Source organism: Sinocyclocheilus rhinocerous, unplaced genomic scaffold, assembly GCF_001515625.1.
Source record: "Sinocyclocheilus rhinocerous isolate Xijiao unplaced genomic scaffold, SAMN03320098_v1.1 scaffold113, whole genome shotgun sequence".
In the NCBI taxonomy this organism is placed as follows: Eukaryota; Metazoa; Chordata; class Actinopteri; order Cypriniformes; family Cyprinidae; genus Sinocyclocheilus; species Sinocyclocheilus rhinocerous.
Genome location: NW_015646846.1, coordinates 2,563,162 through 2,585,701, shown reverse-complemented (window position 1 = coordinate 2,585,701; position 22,540 = coordinate 2,563,162). Strand labels below are relative to the sequence as shown.

At 35.2% G+C, this 22,540-nt stretch overlaps 1 protein-coding gene across 1 annotated transcript; it reads right to left on the bottom strand.

Annotated features, from left to right (window-relative positions):
• Window positions 1-1,313: 1,313 nt before the first annotated feature.
• Window positions 1,314-20,925, bottom strand: LOC107708062 (rap1 GTPase-activating protein 1-like). Its single transcript, XM_016512209.1, has 22 exons — window positions 20,759-20,925; window positions 18,549-18,584; window positions 17,592-17,639; window positions 16,376-16,414; window positions 16,092-16,280; window positions 14,955-15,058; window positions 13,955-14,033; window positions 13,502-13,555; window positions 13,334-13,417; window positions 13,151-13,251; window positions 12,717-12,846; window positions 10,567-10,722; window positions 10,247-10,318; window positions 9,705-9,791; window positions 9,466-9,606; window positions 6,979-7,110; window positions 6,343-6,452; window positions 5,653-5,772; window positions 4,030-4,171; window positions 3,587-3,730; window positions 1,473-1,592; window positions 1,314-1,409 (listed from the first exon to the last, which is right to left on the bottom strand). The coding sequence occupies exons 1-22, from the start codon at window positions 20,828-20,830 to the stop codon at window positions 1,314-1,316; spliced, it is 2,256 nt and encodes a 751-aa protein (XP_016367695.1). The 5' UTR covers window positions 20,831-20,925.
• Between the last annotated feature and the right edge of the window lie 1,615 nt (window positions 20,926-22,540).

The following is a 22,540-nucleotide window of genomic DNA, read 5'->3' as shown; positions in this document are numbered from 1 at the left end:
AACCAAAAATAGTTTTCCCTTTTCCATGAACTGTTTTAAAAGGATCACCCCTGAAAGCACCCAAACAGCATTATTTATAAGCATAAATCTCCCAGAAAATTTTACCGTACCTCTTCAAACAAGAAGCAAATTGGGATATTAGTCTTACAAAAGAAGTACCAAGGTATTTTCATGTTTCTGGACATGAAACTGGTAATGCCATGTTTCTTCTATAATGGTAATACCATGGTATTCTTTGAAATATGCATCATAAACAGTAAATACCATAGTATATTAAGGAGCTGTAAAGTGACAAATGTTTTTGTAAACAACATGAATTGCAAATGTTTCATTTTATGAGAGTAGATTAGCTCTAAGTCATTAGCTGAAAAAAAGCCTGTATCCCATATATCAATGAGATGAATGGTAATGCTAACGGATAGCATTAACACCATAGTACTATATTTAAAAACTAAATTTATTATATGATCTAAAATGGGCAGTTTTGTTCGCCAAAAAACATGAATAAAACGTGCATTTGTGTTTGAAAACAAAATAAAATGCCCAACATTTGCTATTGAACAAAGCATCTGATCAATATATTCCGACCTAGTGTATTCCATAATCCATATCCACTATCATATATGTGTCTGCAGTTTTACATTCATATTGCTCACATGTCATATAAGCTAAAATGTCTTCAGGACTTCAATATATCTGACTTGAGAGACACTGATGTTTTAATCTGCACAGCTAGCTTTAAAACATGAGGCTACTACATTAGTGTACAGTTTACACACGTCAGTTTTACCACAAACAGCTGTGGCCTTACAAAAATATGATCGGTAAAACAGCATAATCTTAATAAATAATATTTGAAAAGTATACAGCATATCACACCTGATCTATTCATCATAAATTATAATGTCTACACTTCATTTATTGGACGGGATTCGGAAATGGCTTGGGTGCTCGACACCAGAAGATAGAGAACTACACTGAAATACAACATTTAACATTTACCTATATTAATTTTCAACATCATTACATCATGACACAAAAGGCAACAAAACAGAACCACACATAGATGTGTATTACTTTGTGGGTTCACGTGATGGGTTTAAGTTTAACCTCATTTGTTTTTCTTAAAGATGCCGAAAGCTTGTGACAGCTTCCCACCCCCGTCACTAAAAGATCTACTCACCACAGTGAGCCTCAATAAATAAATAAATAAATATGACAAATAAAACCCAAACCCACACAATGAGAGCTACAGTTGGAAAAAAAAAAAAAGAAAGAAAGCAGCCTATGATAAGGCCATAATCATGCGCGATTCATTGCCAGCTGGCAGCTCTTTTCTGTTCTTCTAGACGTGTACCAGCCTTCAGCACAAGCCAGGCAGGTTTGCTATTGTGTCTACAGACCAACAGCTACATGATAGAAGATAAACGGGTTGAGTCCTTACAAAAGCACGCTGATATTCTGATGCACACTTGCCCGACTGTACGCCTCGGGGCTGGAACTAGCAGTTCAATCCCCTTCACATCCGTGTCTCTACAGGAACTCTTGTGAGCACGTCTAGTGTCCGCTGCAGAGGGCTGCTTATGAAAATGCTGAAAATAACACATAATTAATGATTGATGACGAGAATAAGATTTATACATAAATGCATATACTGTATATACAGTTCAAAAGTTTGGGGTTGGTAAGACTGTTTAATGTTTTTCGAAAAGTCTCATCCTCTCACCAAGGCTGCATTTCTTTAAACAAAAATACAGTAAAAGCAGTGAACGTTGAAATGTTATTACAATTTTAAAGAACTGTTATCTATTTTAATATATTTTAAAATGTAATGTATTTCTGTGATGAAATTCAAAGCTGAATTTTCAGCATCATTACTCCAGTCTTCAGTGTCACACAATCATTCAGAATCAGTCTAATATGCTGATGTGCTGCTCAAGAAGCATTTCTTATTATTATCAATGTTGAAAAAAGCTGTGTTGCTTAATATTTTTGTGAAAACCTTGATACTTTTTTAGGATTCTTTACTGTCACTTTTGATCGATGTAATAGATCCTTGCTGAATAGAAGTATCAGTTTCATTCTTAAAGTGCCCCCTATTATGGGTAATGAAAGGTTCATATTTTGGTTTTGTGAATCCCCAACAACAGGTTGACATGCATGCAAGGTCAAAAAACACTTCCATTGTCTTATAATATGCATTTATTTTTACCTTATTTGCTCAACGACTCCCAAACGATTCGCTCAACGATTCATTTTTCCAAACCCCTCCTTTGCGTGACTCTAATCTGCGGTGATTGGTCCGATTGGTCTCATTTTCATTTAATCATGCCTGTAATGACTGAGAAAGCAGCGTTTGTGAGCGCAGTGCTGCTTTGTTTACTGCGTTACCGGGGAAACAGCTATTTTACCGCTCCAAAAGTGGCACCTAGTGGCAACGAGTTTTTTTATTCAGGCCAACCATAGACTGTATAAAAACATGGACGTAGTGTCCGTGACGTCACCCGTAAGAGACAATATTTGCTCATACTACACAGATTGAAGTACAGCTGCAAAAATGTTCTTTAATAGTTAATTATGGGTGCAACAGGTTAAAAACAGATCTCCAATGTTTTCCTATTTAATTTATCTCACTTCTGAGTGAAATCTCTTAAAGTAAAATGAGCACACAAGTTAATATCACAGTAGGAAGGTTGTTGGTCTGTCAGTGGTGTATTTTGTTTGTGATTCATCATATCTCATATGATCTTTTTTGCTACTCTTACCCATCAGGAAACATATCATGTACATTATTCATTTGGCAGATGTCTTTATCTCTGGGAAACAAACACATGACCTTGGCATTGTCAGCTCTACTGTTTGAGCTACAGGGATGCTAATGCTAATGATGAAGCTATAGGGTTGTAAAATAAGATAATTTACTCACCCCCATGTCATCCAAGATGTTCAAGTCTTTCTTTCTTCAGTCGCAAAGAAATTAAGGTTTTTGAGGAAAACATTCCAGGATTTTTCTCCATATAATGGACTTCAATGGTGGCCAATGGGCTGAATTACAATGCAGCTTCAAAGGGCTCTACACAATGCCAGCCGAGGAATAGGGGTCTTATCTAGCGAAACGATCAGTCATTTTCTAAAACCTTTTCAACGTGACTACGTAATGCGTGAAGTCGAGCTAGTGCAAGACAAGCATTTGTGGTTAAAAAGTACATAAATTAGTTTTTTTTTTTTTAAGAAAATAACCGATCGTTTCAATTTGGACCTTCAGCCTGTTGGCCACCATTGAAGTCCATTATATGGAGAAAAATCCTGGAATGTTTTCCTCAAAAACCTTAATCTCTTCGCGACTGAAGAAAGAAAGATATGAACATCTTGGATGACATGGGAGTGAGTAAATTATCAGGAAATGTTTATTCTGGAAGTGAACCAATCCTTTAAGATGGGTAAACTGCATAATATTCATGATTAAATAAATTAGAGCGCAACATATTTCTGGCCTCCTCAATGGAGCATTTTACACACACAAAAATCTAACAGTCAAACACATAAATTATCATTATGTAATCCTCTGAATATAATAAATATTTGCTTGGGTTGTTGGGAGGTGAAATGTTTGTTCTGTCTCACCGTGTGAGCTGCTCTGACTAGCAGTACCAGAGCCGTCTTCCAACCACATGCCGCTGTATGTAAACGAATCTCGTTTGTGAGGCGTACCGGCTGAAGACAGGCTCTCCTGTGTTCCAGAAAAATGAAAAACATATGCAAACAACAGAACCAGTCAGTCTTGCCAAATTATACAGATGTATTGATACTTCTGTTCAGACAATTAAATGCAAATTCCATTACGCCTGTATGCATTTGCCTGCGAATAGTATGGGCGTTTAAAAACAGGTGGTTTTCTCTGCCTGTCAGTTTGTATGAATACATTAGAATTTTATCCAGTGACAACAATTTGATCACAACGTAGTGATCTTTAAAGTAAAGTATGAGTCATGCATTGATCAGTGATGAGTCAGGTGTATGTGACCACACCAGTCCGGTGTCGTAGTCCTCTGCCGCTTCATGTTCCTGCTCGTTCTCTTCCACCACGCTCGTGAAGCTACTGGCATTGGACGAGGAGCGAGACAGATCCTGAGACTCCGGGATAGAGGGAGCTCGACAGCACAGGGCCGAACTACAAACACACACACACACACACATGACCATATATGAGATCAAATCAACCTGAAAGACTAGAATAGTTCGCCCAAAAATTAACATTTGCTGAAAATTTCTCCAAACTTGTTTTTTTTTGTAACTCATCAACGTCTTGAAAGGGCTCAGGGTAAGTAAATGTGTCATTTTGGGGTGAACCACTCCTTTAACTAATCACCATTAAATGCGTATGGTCAAAGATTAGATGCATGTTCTTTTTGATTTAATATTGTTGGTTGAGGTATATTTGATTCACTTTTGAATTCACACGCATTTCATTTACTGTATCACACATTAGCTGCACATTAAAAGCAAAAGCTGCTCACTTTTTTACCTTTGCACCTGGAAACTACCCACATTAGATTAATTTATTTGCACTAGCTGCTCTGTCCATGTGATTAAAAGCTGTTGTTTGGGCTGTATTTTGCTATTTCATAATGATAATGGAGTACGTTATGATAGCACTAGCCATATTCATGTTCAGTGATTGCCGGTGTAATTTCTCAAGTTCAAAGTAGTTGTTTTACTAATGGCTCATTGACAAACTAGTAACATTTGAATTCAAATATGGCAAAGCAAATATCAATTATTCGCTGCTAGGAGTGGCTTTATGTAGAGGGTAATAAAAGTTCTGAACCTAACAAGGATCGGCCCGTGAGCAACTAACTATTGCTCCCTTTGAACAAGCCACCTAACCTCAGGTTAGGCTATTTACTTACTACGCATGAACATGTTGAGCATATTACATATACAAATAATAGACACAAATAAAGAGAATAAAACCCAGTGTATTATAGTACTAGTACTAGTGCAACAGTAATAATTTGCAAAGGAAATATGTTTTTGATGCACATGCACTACTGTTACAAAGTATGGGGTCTTTTTTGGAAATAAATGAATACCTGTATTCGGGGAAAATGAACTTTTGATCATCAAATTGATCAGAAGTGACAGTAAAGATTTTACAAGGTTACAAAAAAAATCTATTTCAAATGATGTTCTTTTGAACATTTCATTCATCAAAAAGTTTTGAAAAAAAAATGTTTTTTTTTGTTTTGTTTTTTTTTAAGAAAAATATTAAGCAGCACAACTGTTTTCAACATTGATAAGAAGTGCTTCTTGCGCAGCAAATCAGCATATTAGAATGATTTCTGAAGGATCATGTGACACTGAAGACTGGAGTAATGATGCTGAAAATTCAGCTTTGCATCACAGGAATAAATTATATTTTTTAAATATATTAACTTACAAAAACATTTATTTTAAATGGTAATAATATTTCAAAATATTACTGTTTTTACTGTATTTATGATCAAATAAATGCAGACTTGGTGAGCATAAGAGATTTCTTTCAAAAACATCAAAATAGCAAAACTGAACATCCATATGCAGTTTAAAGGAGGACCTTGCATTAGAGTGTGATTACAGGCAAACAATGTCAGTGTTTTCATTGGTGCTCACCCAATCTTAGTGATTTGCATCTCAGGGGAGCTCTGACTGGATGAGTTGTCTAATCTGAGGTCCTGAGTGGTGTGTCCACCATCAGATGTCCTCTGTGGACTAGGGGACACCTCTCGACTGCTGGAACATAATGATTAACTCATCTTAACTATTGTTTTCAGAACTGCATTTTTCATATTTGACATTTAATTAACCTGAAATAAACATATACTTATTTTTCAGATACTTACTAAACTTAATACACACTAATTAGATTCTAATCTTTGTTATATTTCTTTATATGGGTTTCCTGTCACAAGACAACAAAATGTTTTCTTACTTTTAATGAAATGTAATAGATTATGCTAAACAAGAATCAGCAGCTGGATGCAATAATCGCATGCCAATGTGCATTGGCTCGTTTAGTTTACACTCGAAGTAGATTGGTCCCTCTAAGCGAGATCCCAATTTCGTCGGTCCTCCGACGTGACGTCGAGAGTGACCGACTGAAAGGGAACTTTTGTTCTTTGTTATTAAGACAGAATAGCCACTTTGACATTTTTCAAAAACACACAAAAATCAATGTCTGTATGAATTGCGTTTTCATGTATTTTTGAATAAACTAACAACCCATGTTTGTTCAAAACCTTGTAATAAAATGGTTTCAACTACTAACAGAAAAAGCTGTCCTACATTGTCTGTTTTTCTTACCTTCTCTCCTGAACCTCTTGTATGTTCTCAATCCCAATGGCGCTGCTCCTCCTGGAACTGAATGGACCAGATTTCTTACGGGTTGGGCTTTTTCCAGGAATAATCAAGGACTATGGAGAAATCACATTTGGGTCAGATTTTGATAGTACATTCGGATGGCTAATAGGCTGTTATGTCAGCCTGTCATGAGAGGCTCTCTCTGTTATTGCTGTTGCACTTGTTGTCATAGCAATGGAGATGGGACGGTCACTTGTGGAGAGCCCCATCTGTTCCACCGACCACCATCCAAATAGATCATAAGAGCTGATTACAAATCAGTTTTTTTTCTTTTGTAATGGTGAAATGATGAAGATCAGAAATGGCAGGAGAAGACCTGGTGTACCATCAGCACAAGCCTCACAGATGTGCCATGATGACACAAGCACTCAAAGGTCAAACCCACTCGCAGGGCACGACGGATGCCAGCTGTGACTCCGCCAGTCTGAGGGATCAGAGGGCATGCAGACTGGCACAAACTAAAGCTGCCGCATTGTTTTGGGGCTTCTCGTGACAGCCTGCATTAATTTTTTTAGGAAGTTGTTGTGTCTTTTTAACAATTTAAGGTCAGCTGACCTCCACAAGGGCATTCATACTCACAGTGCCGGGTGTTTTGGGGGTGTCTGAGGGGTTGTGTGTAAAGCTTCCACTGTGGCTTGTGGAGACGGTGTGTGGTTTTTTGTTGCTGAGGCCCATGGCATCCATAGACTGACTTCTATTGCGGATTACTCGCTGGAAAGAGAAAAACAATGCACTGCATCACTGCAACGCAACACTAGAGGACACTACAACTGCTTATATGAGAACCAGGAGGGCTAGGGAGAGTGAAGGACAGTAAAACCGTGAAAGTGGTTATGATTGGACTAGTATGCTAAAAGATTTCAAAAAATTTCAATATGCAAAGAACACCAGGTCACTTTCTTTATTTGCCAAAATGTGCAAAATGTAAGCATGTGTATCCCATAATGTAATGCACTTCTACTTACAGTGCACTTTTTTCTATTACTAGATTTAATTGATTAATTGACATGGATACAATTTTTTAACACAAAATTATATAAAAACTGTAGCATACTGCTGTTTAAAACATTGAATTGTTCTATAATGCATACTGTTTAAATACACTACAGTTCAAAAGGCTGGTGTCAGTAAAACTAGTTTTTTTTTGCATGAAATTAATACTTTTATTTAGCAATAATTAATTAAATTGATCAAAGTGACAGTTATGACATTTATATTTCAAATTAAAGCTGTTTTTGTTTGTTTGTTTGTTTGTTTGTTTGTCTTTCTATTTACCAAAGATTAAGAATCCTTAGAAAATTATCATGGTTTCCACAAAAATATTAAGCAGCACAACTATCTTCAATAAGAAATGTTTCTTGAGCACCAAATCAGCATATTAAAAATGATTTCTGAAGCATCATGTGACACTACAAGTTGTTTTGCTATATTGGAAATCATCAATGTGTAGAGAAAAAAAAACTACTTCAGAACTGAATCAAAACAAACAATCAAGTATGTGAAGCATTGCTATAATAAATACATTATTCACATTAATCCATGGCTCAAGCTTCATTCTGAAAGATTCAAACAAGATTAATTACCTTATAAAGGACGTTATCAGTGCAGGCGTTCTCCACTTGCACCACTATGTAAGCGTGAAGGAAATTTGATGCAATCATATCGGGTACAAATGGTGTATTTTCTTCTTGGAACACAATAGCCACAATGTCATTTCCTATATGCCTCTTCCTCTGCAGCTGCAATTAAATCATACCAAGACAACAAAACTGTGAAGTAATAAGAGGAAGCTGTCCGTAAGGTCTGTACAACTGATTTAAGATTCACTTCTTCGAACAGACCGGCCAGAACAGAAACCTGAACTGAAAACTAAAATAGATCATGCCATTGAAAAATGTATATTTGTTCTCGAACAGAATCAACACTGTTATATCAGTTTGTGAGGTATATTACTTTCATGCCAATAAAGAACACTCCTTATTGTTTCATACAGTTTTTCTTTTAATTTAGTCTCTGACTGGTAATATATCGAAAACAGGTTTGTTCTAAGTGTGACCAAATAAAATAAAAAAAATCTTTTTAAATCTGGAAAAAAAAAGTATGACGATTTTGTATGGGCCTACTCATAAATAAATAAACATTTTGTTCATGCCTAGACATTTGTTTATGTAGTTATGAGTAGGCCCACGCAAAATCTTCATACTTTTCATATTTATGATTATTGATTGTGGATGATAATGTGCAGAAATAAAATAAAATAAAATAATAAGAAAAGAAAAAATAGCCATTAGTTTTACCAAACAGCATCATTTCCTTAGGCCAGACACCAGATTACAATTCCTATTAAATTAAACATTAAAAAAAAGAAAATCAATCAAATTCTGCATAAAAATTAAGCATATTTTTATGATTTTGTATGTTGTATTATGAACATATTTCTTATTGTTGCACTATAGTTTTTCCTTTTGAGGTGAAATGTCCTTTGTTTGTTTTTTTATGATCCTGATTTTACCAAAGATTAAGAATCCTTAGAAAATTATCATGGTTTCCACAAAAATATTAAGCAGCACAACTATCTTCAATAAGAAATGTTTCTTGAGCACCAAATCAGCATATTAAAAATGATTTCTGAAGCATCATGTGACACTGAAAACTGGAGTAATGATGCTGAAAATTCAGTTTTTCATCACATGAATAAACTACATTTTTTGAAAAATATATTTAAATAGAAAACAATTTTAATGCATAATGCATGTGATCAAATAAATGCAGCCTTAGTGATCACATGAGACTTCTTTCAAAAACATTTAAAAAAGTGTATTTAAAACATGTACAGTATACTGTATAAATCATACTTTAATATCACACTCTTTTTAGCATACTACAATTTGGGATGCAATAATTCTAATCTCATATATAGGATGGACAGTATGCAAATTGAAAAAGTCATCTCTGCCATTCACCAGAACTCTTTTGTCATATACTGTATAAGCATCATTTTGTCAGTAATTATTTAAACAAATACAAACCTATATTACTAGTTAAAGAGATTCAAATGGATTCTACCTTGAAAGACTCAAAGAAGCCGCCGCCGCCTCCTCCTCCATTCTCCAGTTTGTCATCGTCTCCTCCCAGTCCTATCATGGACTGGCTGTTCAAATGCAGCTCCTCATATAAAGTCTCCAGCAGAGCAGAACGTGTCCTCTCCTGGAGAACAAAGACATTTTAATGTAGTATGCATGCAGATGCTCCCACACAAATACAAACACAAACACATGCGTGTATGCCCTGTATGCCCTTCTCACCTCCAGCTTGGCAAACTTCTCCGCTTTATAGCAGGAATATTCAGCATTGATGAGTTTGGTCAAGAGGAACTCATGAAACTCTGCACTCTAAACAAAACACAATGAACAAAGACTCAATTAGATACAGAAAGCCATTCACAAATGCACAGCGAGTGATACACAAATGCGTGCAACAATCTACAAATGCACAAGACGCGATTCACAAATGAATGGCAGGCAAAGTTGTGTTTGTGACATAAAAATATATATGAATATGTTTTTTTGTTTGCAAATATCATTTTATTTATTTGGGAATTTAATTCACGTTTGTGAAACTCTACGATTTATTTGTGGATCTCATTCTATTTATCTGTCAATATGTTTAATTTTTGTCAATCTCTTTACATTTATTTGTGGATCATAATCTATTTATTCGGAATTATGCAACAATTCTATCACCATAGTTCAAGGATGTGTAGAATTTTGTAAAAACAGCTGTTCCGGGGCAAAAGATTCCATGTGGAACTAGTTGAATTACATAAATGCAGGCTGAAAAGATGTACCTTTTTAAAGACAGCTGGGTCTGGGAGGGCAGGTCCAAAGAAAGGCACATCATCTCTTGCCGTCACAGATACCTATAATATCACAAAAGAAATGATGACAGATATCAGGAAAGCTTCCAAAAAAAAAAAGTCTCAAGCACATTGTTTAACAAGTTGTTTTGCTATATTGGAAATCATCAATGTGTAGAGAAAAAAAAACTACTTCAGAACTGAATCAAAACAAACAATCAAGTATGTGAAGCATTGCTATAATAAATACATTATTCACATTAATCCATGGCTCAAGCTTCATTCTGAAAGATTCAAACAAGATTAATTACCTTATAAAGGACGTTATCAGTGCAGGCGTTCTCCACTTGCACCACTATGTAAGCGTGAAGGAAATTTGATGCAATCATATCGGGTACAAATGGTGTATTTTCTTCTTGGAACACAATAGCCACAATGTCATTTCCTATATGCCTCTTCCTCTGCAGCTGCAATTAAATCATACCAAGACAACAAAACTGTGAAGTAATAAGAGGAAGCTGTCCGTAAGGTCTGTACAACTGATTTAAGATTCACTTCTTCGAACAGACCGGCCAGAACAGAAACCTGAACTGAAAACTAAAATAGATCATGCCATTGAAAAATGTATATTTGTTCTCGAACAGAATCAACACTGTTATATCAGTTTGTGAGGTATATTACTTTCATGCCAATAAAGAACACTCCTTATTGTTTCATACAGTTTTTCTTTTAATTTAGTCTCTGACTGGTAATATACCGAAAACAGGTTTGTTCTAAGTGTGACCAAATAAAATTAAAAAAATCTTTTTAAATCTGGAAAAAAAAAGTATGACGATTTTGTATGGGCCTACTCATAAATAAATACACATTTTGTTCATGCCTAGACATTTGTTTATGTAGTTATGAGTAGGCCCACACAAAATCTTCATACTTTTCATATTTATGATTATTGATTGTGGATGATAATGTGCAGAAATAAAATAAAATAATAAGAAAAGAAAAGAAAAAATAGCCATTAGTTTTACCAAACAGCATAATTTCCTTAGGCCAGACACCAGATTACAATTCTTATTAAATTAAACATTAAAACAAAGAAAATCAATCAAATTCTGCATAAAAATTAAGTATATTTTTATGATTTTGTATGTTGTATTATGAACATATTTCTTATTGTTGCACTATAGTTTTTCCTTTTGAGGTGAAATGTCCTTTGTTTGTTTTTTTATGATCTTGATATGTTTTGTGAGATTCACCCTTATACTGACAAAGATTATTTATTACATTTCCCACAAAATAACAATATTGGATCATAATATTATACATATTACAAACTGGTTTGTGTTTTATTGCACCAATGATGTCAAAGCCCTAAATTTCAGAACAATAGTTACATTTATACTTGATTTAACATTGCAACAAAACATTAATAGCATTCTGCAGGGTGTCAGTTTTATCTTCTATAAATCTTCAAAGGTTTATCCGATTAGCTTTCCTCAGCTGAACCGTTCGTTCGCTTGTCTTCACAGCTTGCTCATAAATACTTATTAGAGAGTGCTGTCATAACAGAAAACAGTTCACAGACATTCACAAGTTCAAAAGAAAACTGCTTGTCTTTATCATCAAAGTGCTCAGGAAATTAATAAGACATATCGAAGCATGTTTGCAGCCCCGTGGCAAACATCAGAGTCAAAACGATGTTTTTAGATAGAAACAAACCATTTTAAGGCAAAAACACATTTGTCGTGCCAGTCTGGAGGCCATTAGCATATCGCTATACTGTAACTCTCATATGACATCACATATCTCGTACAATAGTGATTAAAAAGCAGCAGGTGATGAGTCTGTACCCATATGTTATCTCTGGCCTCTGAGGTACCATGCTGAAGAGGGTGTGTTTTAGTCGCCAGCTTTGTAAGAGGGCAGTCTGTGCTGAAACCCCTAGGTGATGTTCTCTCTCTGAGCAAAGCAAAGCGTGCATGACAACAGATGGCTTTCCAGGATCAGTCCTTTGCACTGTGTGGTTTGCTTGCTAATTAACAGAGCATGCTTTTGGTCAGTGCATAACACAGTGGCCAAGCAACTCTGGGGGGCTGCAACTGGTAATATACCCCAAACTAACACTACATGTGACATAAAACAATATCCCAGAATATTACTGGTTTGTCCTAAGCATGCCCATGTATTTACCCACCCTCTACAGGTAACCAAAGTTTGATTTAGCTAAGAATAGGAATCTAAAATCTGGGGAATCTGAATCATGCAGAAGCAAAAAATGTTTTTCATATTTTCTCCACTGATTGTGAATCAAAACAACACAAAAAAACATAACAGAACACACACACACACACAAAATAAAGCTGAATGTAGCAGAATAAAACAAAACAAAAAAATAAAAAGGCAGAATAAAAGAAAACAAAACGCAAAACAAAAATTAAAATGAAAACAAAACATGAGGTCTTACCTGTTGGGTATCACCTTCAATGTATGGCAGCTTAGTGGACACGTGGAACATTATCTCTTTATTGTGGAAGTTGTGATAGACTGACTCGCTTCCTGTCTGACCATGTGTCACATCCAGGCCACCACGAAAGCTGTATTATGAAAGAAGTTCAAAAAGCTCTGAGTTACTCTACAAACTCAAACATACCAGATGTACAAACAACCTTTTGTTGGTCCTGGGACAACATTCCAATAAACAATCACATTACTCATTAAACCCTGACCTACACCTGAAATCAAAGGCAAATTACAATATCATAAGATGACTTGAAGATAGCCTCAACAACAGCTCTCCATCTAACCCTAAAATGTGAATGGTAGATAGGATTGTTGTTCCAGGACCAGGAAAAATGTCCAACTTGGGTACTGTTCATGCTAAATACTGTAGGTCTATACCCTTTAAATTCATGAAGTTCAATCTTCTCTCCCAAGAACTCCAGAAACTCAATAAAAGCTGGACTTTCCTCATTGTTTCCGAATAGCTCCTCTTCTGATGTCTGAAAAAAGAGAACATTTTCAGTTCATAATTAATATAAATTAAGCAAACCAAGAATGAAAATCTCATAAAGGTGAGCTAACCTGTGCAAATTTCTGGTAGATGACTCCAAACTTGAAGTTGTTGTTGATGACATGCTCATCAAAGGTCACAATAAGTCTAGATGCCTTTAAATGGGTTACAAATGAGGGTCAGTGAAAGAAATTTACATGACTTGTTCATTCGTTTTTGATGTTTCTGTTCCAGCTTACCTTTGGGTATAAGACAGGATAAAATCTGTCCACATTCACCTCTTCACAGACAAGCTTAAAAAAAGACAAAAGATTTATGATTAATCTCACTTACACATTTCTAATCAAATAATTTTATATGATTACTAAGGCTGTCAATTTACCATATTAATTTAGTACAAATCAATTACAAAAAATAACATTTTCCTCATGGGGATAAAATAAATTAACTTTAAAGTCACCTTTTGTAAGATCTCATTTGCATTGGAGTTTTCTCAGCAAACATTGATATATGCAAATAATTTAAAATAAATTAATTGAATGTATAATGTGTATAATTGCAAAAAAATAAATATCATTTTAACTGAATTCATCCACATGTCATGCAATTGATTGGATTATTATAATTTTTTTTAATCCACTGACAGCAATGCAAAATTCTTCTTTGCTCAACTATTTATGTTAATGTCCTACCTTCGCCATCTGGACAACATTAGGGAACTCGGTCAGACAAGAAATTGGTATCACATCATGGTAGGTTTTAAACTTTGACCTACAGTTAAAAGACAGATAGTACCACTATAACCAAACTAGACTCCACTGTACTTCACAAACACATTCTCAGCTAATTCGTCTGAGACAAATTGCTTATGTTACTCTATTGTAAGTCGCTTTGCATAAAAGTGTGTAATGTGTAAATGCATTAAAGTAATGTAAATGTTATATTTAGCAGAAAAGACAATGAGAGAGAGAGAGAGAGAGAGAGAGAGAGAGAGAGAGAGAGATCAATGGTAGTTCAACTATCAAAAAGTAGCCATGTGAATCACTCCAGCATTCACAGGTGCCCTTGTCAATTATCTTGCAGCCAATACACAACATTCAAAGAGTCCCTGAAGAGATCCCTTTATAAAAGAGAGGCTTTACAGATCAACCTCTCTCTGACATGTACACTGTCTCTTGTACCCATCCCCATCATTAAAGGGCTTCGAGACAGGCTTTAGGTTATAAAGAATGGATGTGTCCTTGTGTTTCTGCTGGCCATTTAGAGCACTTAAGTCAGAACATCTTCGAAAATGAACAATGAGAGAATATGTGACAGGAGAGTGTGGACATTAATGTTTCTTTAAAAAGAAAAGTGTCTGCGACAGGGTTGTGCACCATTCAGAACTGAATTGAAAGTATCTTTTAAATTCCAATTCAATTTCTTGACCTGGATATCAATTGAGGTAGCAAAAAGGATTTGTAAATCGAATATAAGGAAGTAGCATTACAAGGGAATGAGGTGTCTGTTCTGAGACCTGAGATTGGCTCTATACTTTTACAAAACTGTATATCAGCAATTTACTTTTATATATCTCCTAAGGTATTTCAGGAGGAACATCTGCAACAAACGTTTTAATGAAAAACAGAGTTCAAAACATCAAAGCAAAACATTTTTCATCTGGGAATAGTCAAGAGTGTTTGTCTGAAGTACCTAAGCAACAGTCGAAGGTGCTCCTGGTCTCCAATCACATCATACTTCACCGAGAAGACCAGGTGGCCCAGAGCGCTGTCCACTGAGTAATAATTAAAGTGCTCCTGCAGAAAGAGTTATACATGCATAAACCCTCTGAAAGACTCTTCACATTATCACAGATTCCTAAAAGCTCTGACCCTGAGAGACAGCAAACTCAAAGAGTATTATTACTGCAGAGGAAGATGACTATAACGGCAATAATGAGACAAAACAACCAACCGTAAGAATCATCCATCAATTTGATCAACTTTATTTTAAACTATACCTCAACACATGTTAATATGGTAGGTAAAGCATAGATAAATAAAATAGATATATAAATACAAAGCAAAATACTCTTTTAATAATAATTTATTTTTATATAGGGACACAAGGTAACAACAAAAAAGGAAACAACAAAATTAATTGTATCTACAAATAAGGCATAATATATCTGACTATAACATATCATACTGTATTTCATATAATTTCATACTGCCAATATTTGGTCTTTTTAAATGATAGTCAGTTAGGTTTTGAAATTTTGTTGTATGCATTTGTCATTTTTATTTAATATCTTTATTTTTAAAATGTGTATAGGTAGTATTTATAAAGTTTTAGCTTTTAGTTTTGGATCTGTTTTTAGTTGTTTTAATACTACAATTGATTGCTTCTGTTGTCCTCATTTGTAAGTCGCTTTGGATAAAAGCGTCTGATAAATGACTAAATAAAAAAAAATTAAAAAAAATAGTCATTGGTTTGATGAGGCTGATATAGTTTTTGGTTTTAGTTGATTTTACTATTTAAAATTCCAGATTGCACATTGTGGTTGTTTATTTTTTTAAATAACCTGCATATTACATTTTCCATACATTAGTATTATTTTCATTACAATATTGGCAATCATTCTGGTTATTGCCCACAAAAAACAAAACAAAAAAAAAGCTAGCTGACTGACAGACAGACTTTTTTATGATCCTTCTGTGGTCTTTCCATTTTTGGGTGAAATATTACTTTAGAATTTAATGTTATCATATCTTTAAAGAGTTCATTTAGCTTTGATAAACCTGATTTCAGTGCTAATTAAATGAATAATTAAATATAACTTTGTCTCACCTTGCCCAGGAAGTGTTTCCTATAGATATTGGCGATGCTGTTCATCTCCAGTTTAACCTGTGATGCGGGGCAAGGGGGCAGTTTCTCTGGTGTGGAGGAGGAGCCTAAATCATGATTGGTCCCTTCAATCCAGTAACCCCCAAACTGGGGCAGCAGAATGAGTGGTAAAGTGCCTGTTCGACCCAATACCTGCCAGCCCACAAAAACAAAAACCACAATATTTCAACCAGTACAACAAGAAAACATTCATATTTACATATAAAAAAGCCAAACAAGTTTGCAACCTCATGGACGCTGGGATATGGAATGTAATCTTCCTCTGTCTGTGGGAGAAACAGAGAAATTAGACATTTTTGGTATTAGAGATGTGGACATTTTGAGCCCTTCATTCGAGTCACTTTAAGCTGCGGATGAAGGAAATATGAAGATGCATAAAGAGACCTGTGGAGACTCATGATTCCAAACAAACCCTGATAATACAATATTCACAAGGCCTGCGGTGAAAGCATCAGATCACAAGTTCTGGTGTTTTATGTTGGCTTGTTTTATGCACAGAACAAAAACAAAGTACTTCTATATGTTCTTCTATTATGGGCATTTATATTTCAAGTTGAATGTGCGATTCACCTTCATAAACTCATAAAATTATAAAGCATTATATTGTAAGTCAGTCTGTGTATGAGCGCAGCCTAAGGACATGTTCTAGCACAACAAACAACTAGACCGAGAGCAAAGCTAAACAGAAGATGCATTTGTATACCGCTCAAATACTTTCAAATACTGTATCTATAAGACACATTTACTTTCATAAGCAAAAATAAAGAAACTGGGGCTGAGAATAAGAAAAAAAAAACTCTGCCAATGGATTAAGAACAACAAACATAAATTAAGCGGAAAACAAGTTAATTTTTCTGATGTTCCTCTGATAGCTGCAGTAAATTAAAATTGACACTGATATGCAGCATGACAAAAAGTTGAACTATTTTTAACTCATCATTGCAGCATCTTAAAGGATGCAATGCTTATGGCACAAGATGCTGAAACAGTGACATGTACTGTAATTGCACTTGCCTAGCACATGTTTACTCATTTGAACACATTTTATAAATCAATACTTGTATTTTAAACATCACCATCATCCATCATCTTACACTTTTACACTAAGCTACCTGCAGTGCATTTTGGGATTGTCTTTTCTCTGCCTTACAGTTTGGCCAAAAGGTATTTTGATAGGCAGGATAATTATGCTGCCAACCTTTTGAAACGGCCTTCATGTCAGAAGAGCTCCTATGATGCATTAAAATGTCAGCAGCAGAGCTTTTCTGAACTTTAAAGCTAAGAGAATGAGGGTTAATATGAAAACATCCGTCTGTAACAAAAGCAACACTGTGTTTCTCTGCACATGTGATAAACAGCGCTGATAGCAGTGACTGTGAGAACGGATTGTAATGACTATAACACTTAATGCTTGTTTGTGTGGCTCTAAATGTACACACTTACTTTGAGAGGAGGTGGAAGAGTGCACCTCTGCTCATCCATTCTGCTGCTCTGTGTTTACAAAAAAGAAGAGGATATTTAATAAATCCAGTTCATTTAAAAACATCCATCAAATGGAATAAAGGAATAAAAAAATCATATACTTTATTAGAATAGTAAATACCAGAAATTAAAATTCATAATTTGTTAATAACTTGAAATAATATATACATTTGATAATTCTAAAAAATTGAAAGCATGGCTAATAAATGCAAAAATTTAAATACAGACATTACACAGAGACACTTAGGTCTGAAACATATTCTACGCAAGTATTCAAGCTTCGAAAGCAACAATGGGCATTGGCATAAATATATTTAAAATTAATGTATTATAAATAAATGTATAATTAAATAACACAGATATTAAAAAGAAATTCTATCACCCCCTTTAGATTTGTTACAGCCCTTATGCAATTATGCACGTTATGTAACAGAATTATGGGATTGAAAGTCTTATTTAAATGTGAAATAAACTGACATAAAATGAGAAAGAAATATGTATTTATTGATTTTTTTAAAAACTACTACTTCATTATAATTTAATTTTAAAAATGTCAGCAGCATAAAATGTTCTTTGTGCTTAAATTATGATGGATTACCAGGTTCAAAAAAACATTAAAATGTGCCGACCAAGCATCTGTGTACTTGCGTAGACTATAAACTCTTGAAAACAGTGTTAGGCTAGAAATAATGACAGAAGAGCTCAAGCTACATGTATAAATGATAAAGTGAATTATTTGACGTATTTGAGAGAGAACCTCAGAATATAAATGACAGGTAGATCGATGACAGTAATAATAAGCAAAGACTGGAAAGGTGTCACCATATTGCAGGTCAAAAGAGGTCAGAGGTCATAAAAAGCGAGAGATTGCAGGAAAAGCAATAAACACAAAACCGGATGAAAATGTGGACTTCTCACCTGCATTCGCTCTATCATTGCAAATATATCTGATGTCTGAGAATCAGGAGGAACAGATAAAAGAGAGGGGAGAGAGGAGGATGAACACACTGAGAAAGGGTGAGATCTGACAGTCTGCGAGTCCACTTGACATGAGAACGACTCTCGTCTCTCTCAGTGACAGTGGCTTTGCAGTAATGGACGGAGCTCCCTGCCTTGATCCTATGATCAACAGTGCATCAGACTACCAGATGTCCTTCCTCCCTATCATACGGTTCATCTCAATGGGAGATGAAGACTGTGAAACAGCATAATTTAACGCGGAGACAGAGCAGCTGTGCGTATGAAGGATATGACCTGACTAGCTACTGCTGCGGTGCGGTGTTATATCTTTGAGCCCACAGCTCAGAATAAACCAGCATAAAAGCCAACATGAATTAAGGGGAATGTTGTTCAGAAATCACTGCCTGCTTATTAACATGTTTGATAATGCTCATACTTAGGGTTATGTATTTGAATAAACCCATAACCCTAAATATTAAACTTAACTCATCCTGCACTTTCTAAGTGAATGGATTTTCTGCTGCCAGATGATAAAACAGGTAAAATACATATGAGTTTATTTTGAAGGCGGGATAACACCAACACCACAGCCAATCAGAACACCCCTATAGCCATCTAACTACACCCTAGCAACCTCATAGCAACACCACAGCCAATCAGAACATCCCTGAAACCACATAGCAACGTCTTTGCAACTCAGCAGCAAATTTTGCAAAGGCAAACACTACTGAAAAGATAAAAAACATAGTTTGTCAGAATGCAGTACCATTTTTAATGTTTAATGCTGAAATGACTGCAGAGTCAGGTAGGACTCTGCAAAATCATTGCCAGTGACTGATTTTTCTCAACAAAAAAATCACACATACACAGGTGTAAACTTGCACTTACATAACACACTCACAAAGTTCAGAGTACCTTAACTGACTTCAATGTAACAAAACACTGCACTGAAACTGGAACTTTGATGTGTTTCTCCCTATGACTCGCTGATTCATCAAACATACACACACACACACACACACACACACACACTTGTGGTTAATTTACTTTTGTTTTTATATTAAGCTAACTGCATGTTTCTTTAACCATGGACACTTTTGGGCCTGTTGACTTTCAGAGAGCTCTTTTAAAACAAAAAGTTTTTGAAAAATTAATACAACAAATTTTCGCACAGTTGCTATCAAAAATAGTATATTTCACTTTTTTAGATCATTACAGTTTTAAAAATGCATCAACTCATATTATTATGATGGATTTTCATGTAAAATGATAATCTGGGTATGGGACACAAAAAGATAAATATAAATCAATGAAGGGATGATAAAAAGTTTGCTGAGACATTTTTGATGTAACATTCATATACAGAATTTGTTAGTTTTATTATAAATCAACCGCTAGGACATAAGAGTGCCTAAAGTTGAAGAAACACCCAGTTAAATATCTTCATTTTATAACCCAAAGCCTATCCCTTAACCCACCCCATGCCGAAACCTTTGTGCATTTTTAGTTATTTTAATTAAGACATTAATTAGTCTCCTTATTTGATTAACTGTTGGGAAGTCCCATAATACAGGTCAGTTGAAGTTCTTCTGTCATTGTGGGGACATTTAGTTCTCACATATGCAGCTAATGTAAACTTGACAGAAATGCTATTTCCTAAATTCATTTCACAAATCAACCAAGCAGTGAATTTGACATTTCTCAATGAAAGTGAGAATTCTTTCTCAGCAAAGACATCCTAAAGGACTATTGCATCACAAACTTACACAGTACACTCTGTACTGATCTCAAAACCCTCAGATCAATATATGATCATAATTCAAATCTACAGTTATCTTTGAACTTGGTCACAAACAAGGTCAATAACTGAGATTTCAATTCACATTACCATAATGCAACAACAACAAAAAAATCTTGTAAACATACTAATTAATATATTATTCAAACTGTGAAGTATTTATACAATGATAATATCTGTTAAATCAAACAGGATGATTAAAAACGAAATCAAAAGTAAAACATTGGCACACATTACAGTAAAAAGAAACACAATCACACATTACACTAATACATTATGTCTACACTCTTACACTTGGCCTTTCTATATAAACACACAAATTCACTATTATTGATTTTTCCTTACACTTTCATACATTAAATCTACTTACATCACTGAAGCGCCTGCGGTGTTGCATGGCAGTGAGTGCGGGACTGCGAAGCCAGTACATACTCTTAGCCATGATGAAGTCAATTAAATCAGCTGAACCTTAGAGACACGACTGTGACCGGCAACAAAACACTCTTTCTCTCAATCTTCATATGTTCTACTCATGAGGAAAGCAGCGGGGAAGGCAAGAAAAAGACAGATAGCTTCCTCAATCTGCTACAACTTCCCTTATTCTAGTACTAATTAATATATTATTCAAACTGTGAAGTATTTATACAATGATAATATCTGTTAAATCAAACAGGATGATTAAAAACGAAATCAAAAGTAAAACATTGGCACACATTACAGTAAAAAGAAACACAATCACACATTACACTAATACATTATGTCTACACTCTTACACTTGGCCTTTCTATATAAACACACAAATTCACTATTATTGATTTTTCCTTACACTTTCATACATTAAATCTACTTACATCACTGAAGCGCCTGCGGTGTTGCATGGCAGTGAGTGCGGGACTGCGAAGCCAGTACATACTCTTAGCCATGATGAAGTCAATTAAATCAGCTTAACCCTTAGAGACACGACTGTGACCGGCAACCAAAAACACTCTCTCTCAATCTTCATATGTTCTACTCATGAGAAAAGCAGCGGGGAAGGCAAGAAAAAGACAGATAGCTTCCTCAGTCTGCTACAACTTCCCTTATTCTAGTCAAGCATGCCATATGAAACAGCCTCTAATGAAGGAAATCACTGGAAAGTGACATGTGGATGTGTGTGTGTGTGTGTGTGTGAGCACAGAAGTGTCATGCCCATTCAAACCGCACATGCCCCCTCAAATTTACAAGCCAAAAGGCATGTAAAAAAAGTGTTTTTTTGTATCTTTGATAATTAAACTGCACAATCAAATTGTCCAAAATGCTGTTGCAGAAATCACCCATTATCAAAATGTCAAAACTGCTCTTTTCAATACTTAAAAATGCCCAATGACTGGCTTGCGGAGGTGTGGGCTTTTTTTTTTTCTAAATAAAAGACCTTTGGGTGACCTCAAGATGCAATAGCATTATTGAATAACAGGTGTGGTGTTGTGCTTTTGATTGCAATGCTTTGATACTCAAGCCTCTCTTTCTTCATTCTCCAAATATCTAATATAATACATAGCTGCAAATATTTCCCATTATATTATAGTGTAAATGAGCAGCTCTGAGAGTATTATATTTTATAGTAAATATGTACAATGGTAAGATGACATGATGTCATAGTTGCTGAAAGATAATATGACTTCCTTTAGTCGCATTATGGCCAGAGTTGCACAACTATAATGCATTTGCCAATAACGTATTACAGAAATACTACAACAGCATGAGTGTCGTGGGCAGGCAGGCTGTTTAATAACCTTAATGTGAGAATATATTAAGACAATATGACAGAAAACAGCTTCAAAAAGGCTATAAAAGTGAATAATGTGCAACCAAAGCAGAGTTACGGGAATAGTTTTAGATGTAAGCCTTGTTCAAAATGAACTTCTACGTTTTCTAATATCTTCATACAAAAGTTGCATGGTGGTGTTGTGGTAAAACCATTCTGCCGTAATGCTGTTATTGCTCTGGGATTCAGGGGAATCTAATGTAGCATCCAAAACTTATGATTGTGGGATCATCCCTCCCTCCTGTTCCCAGGATCAAGGTGTTTACAGACTCTGAAAGGAATTGGTATGGGAAACCCAGAATTTCACTCCTCTGAGGCAGGTTTCTACGCAATGTCTGTTCCCAGAGG

Bases quoted from the DNA above. Each gene is read 5' to 3' on its own strand.
- LOC107708062 (XM_016512209.1), bottom strand. From the start codon at position 20,830: ATGGCTAAGAGTATGTACTGGCTTCGCAGTCCCGCACTCACTGCCATG. The intron at 15,059-16,091 runs GTGAGACAAAGT...CTCTTTCTGCAG, and splicing joins GGAAACACTTCCTGGGCAAG to GAGCACTTTAATTATTACTC. The intron at 6,453-6,978 runs GTGAGTATGAAT...ATTTCTCCATAG, and splicing joins CCCCCAAAACACCCGGCACT to TCCTTGATTATTCCTGGAAA.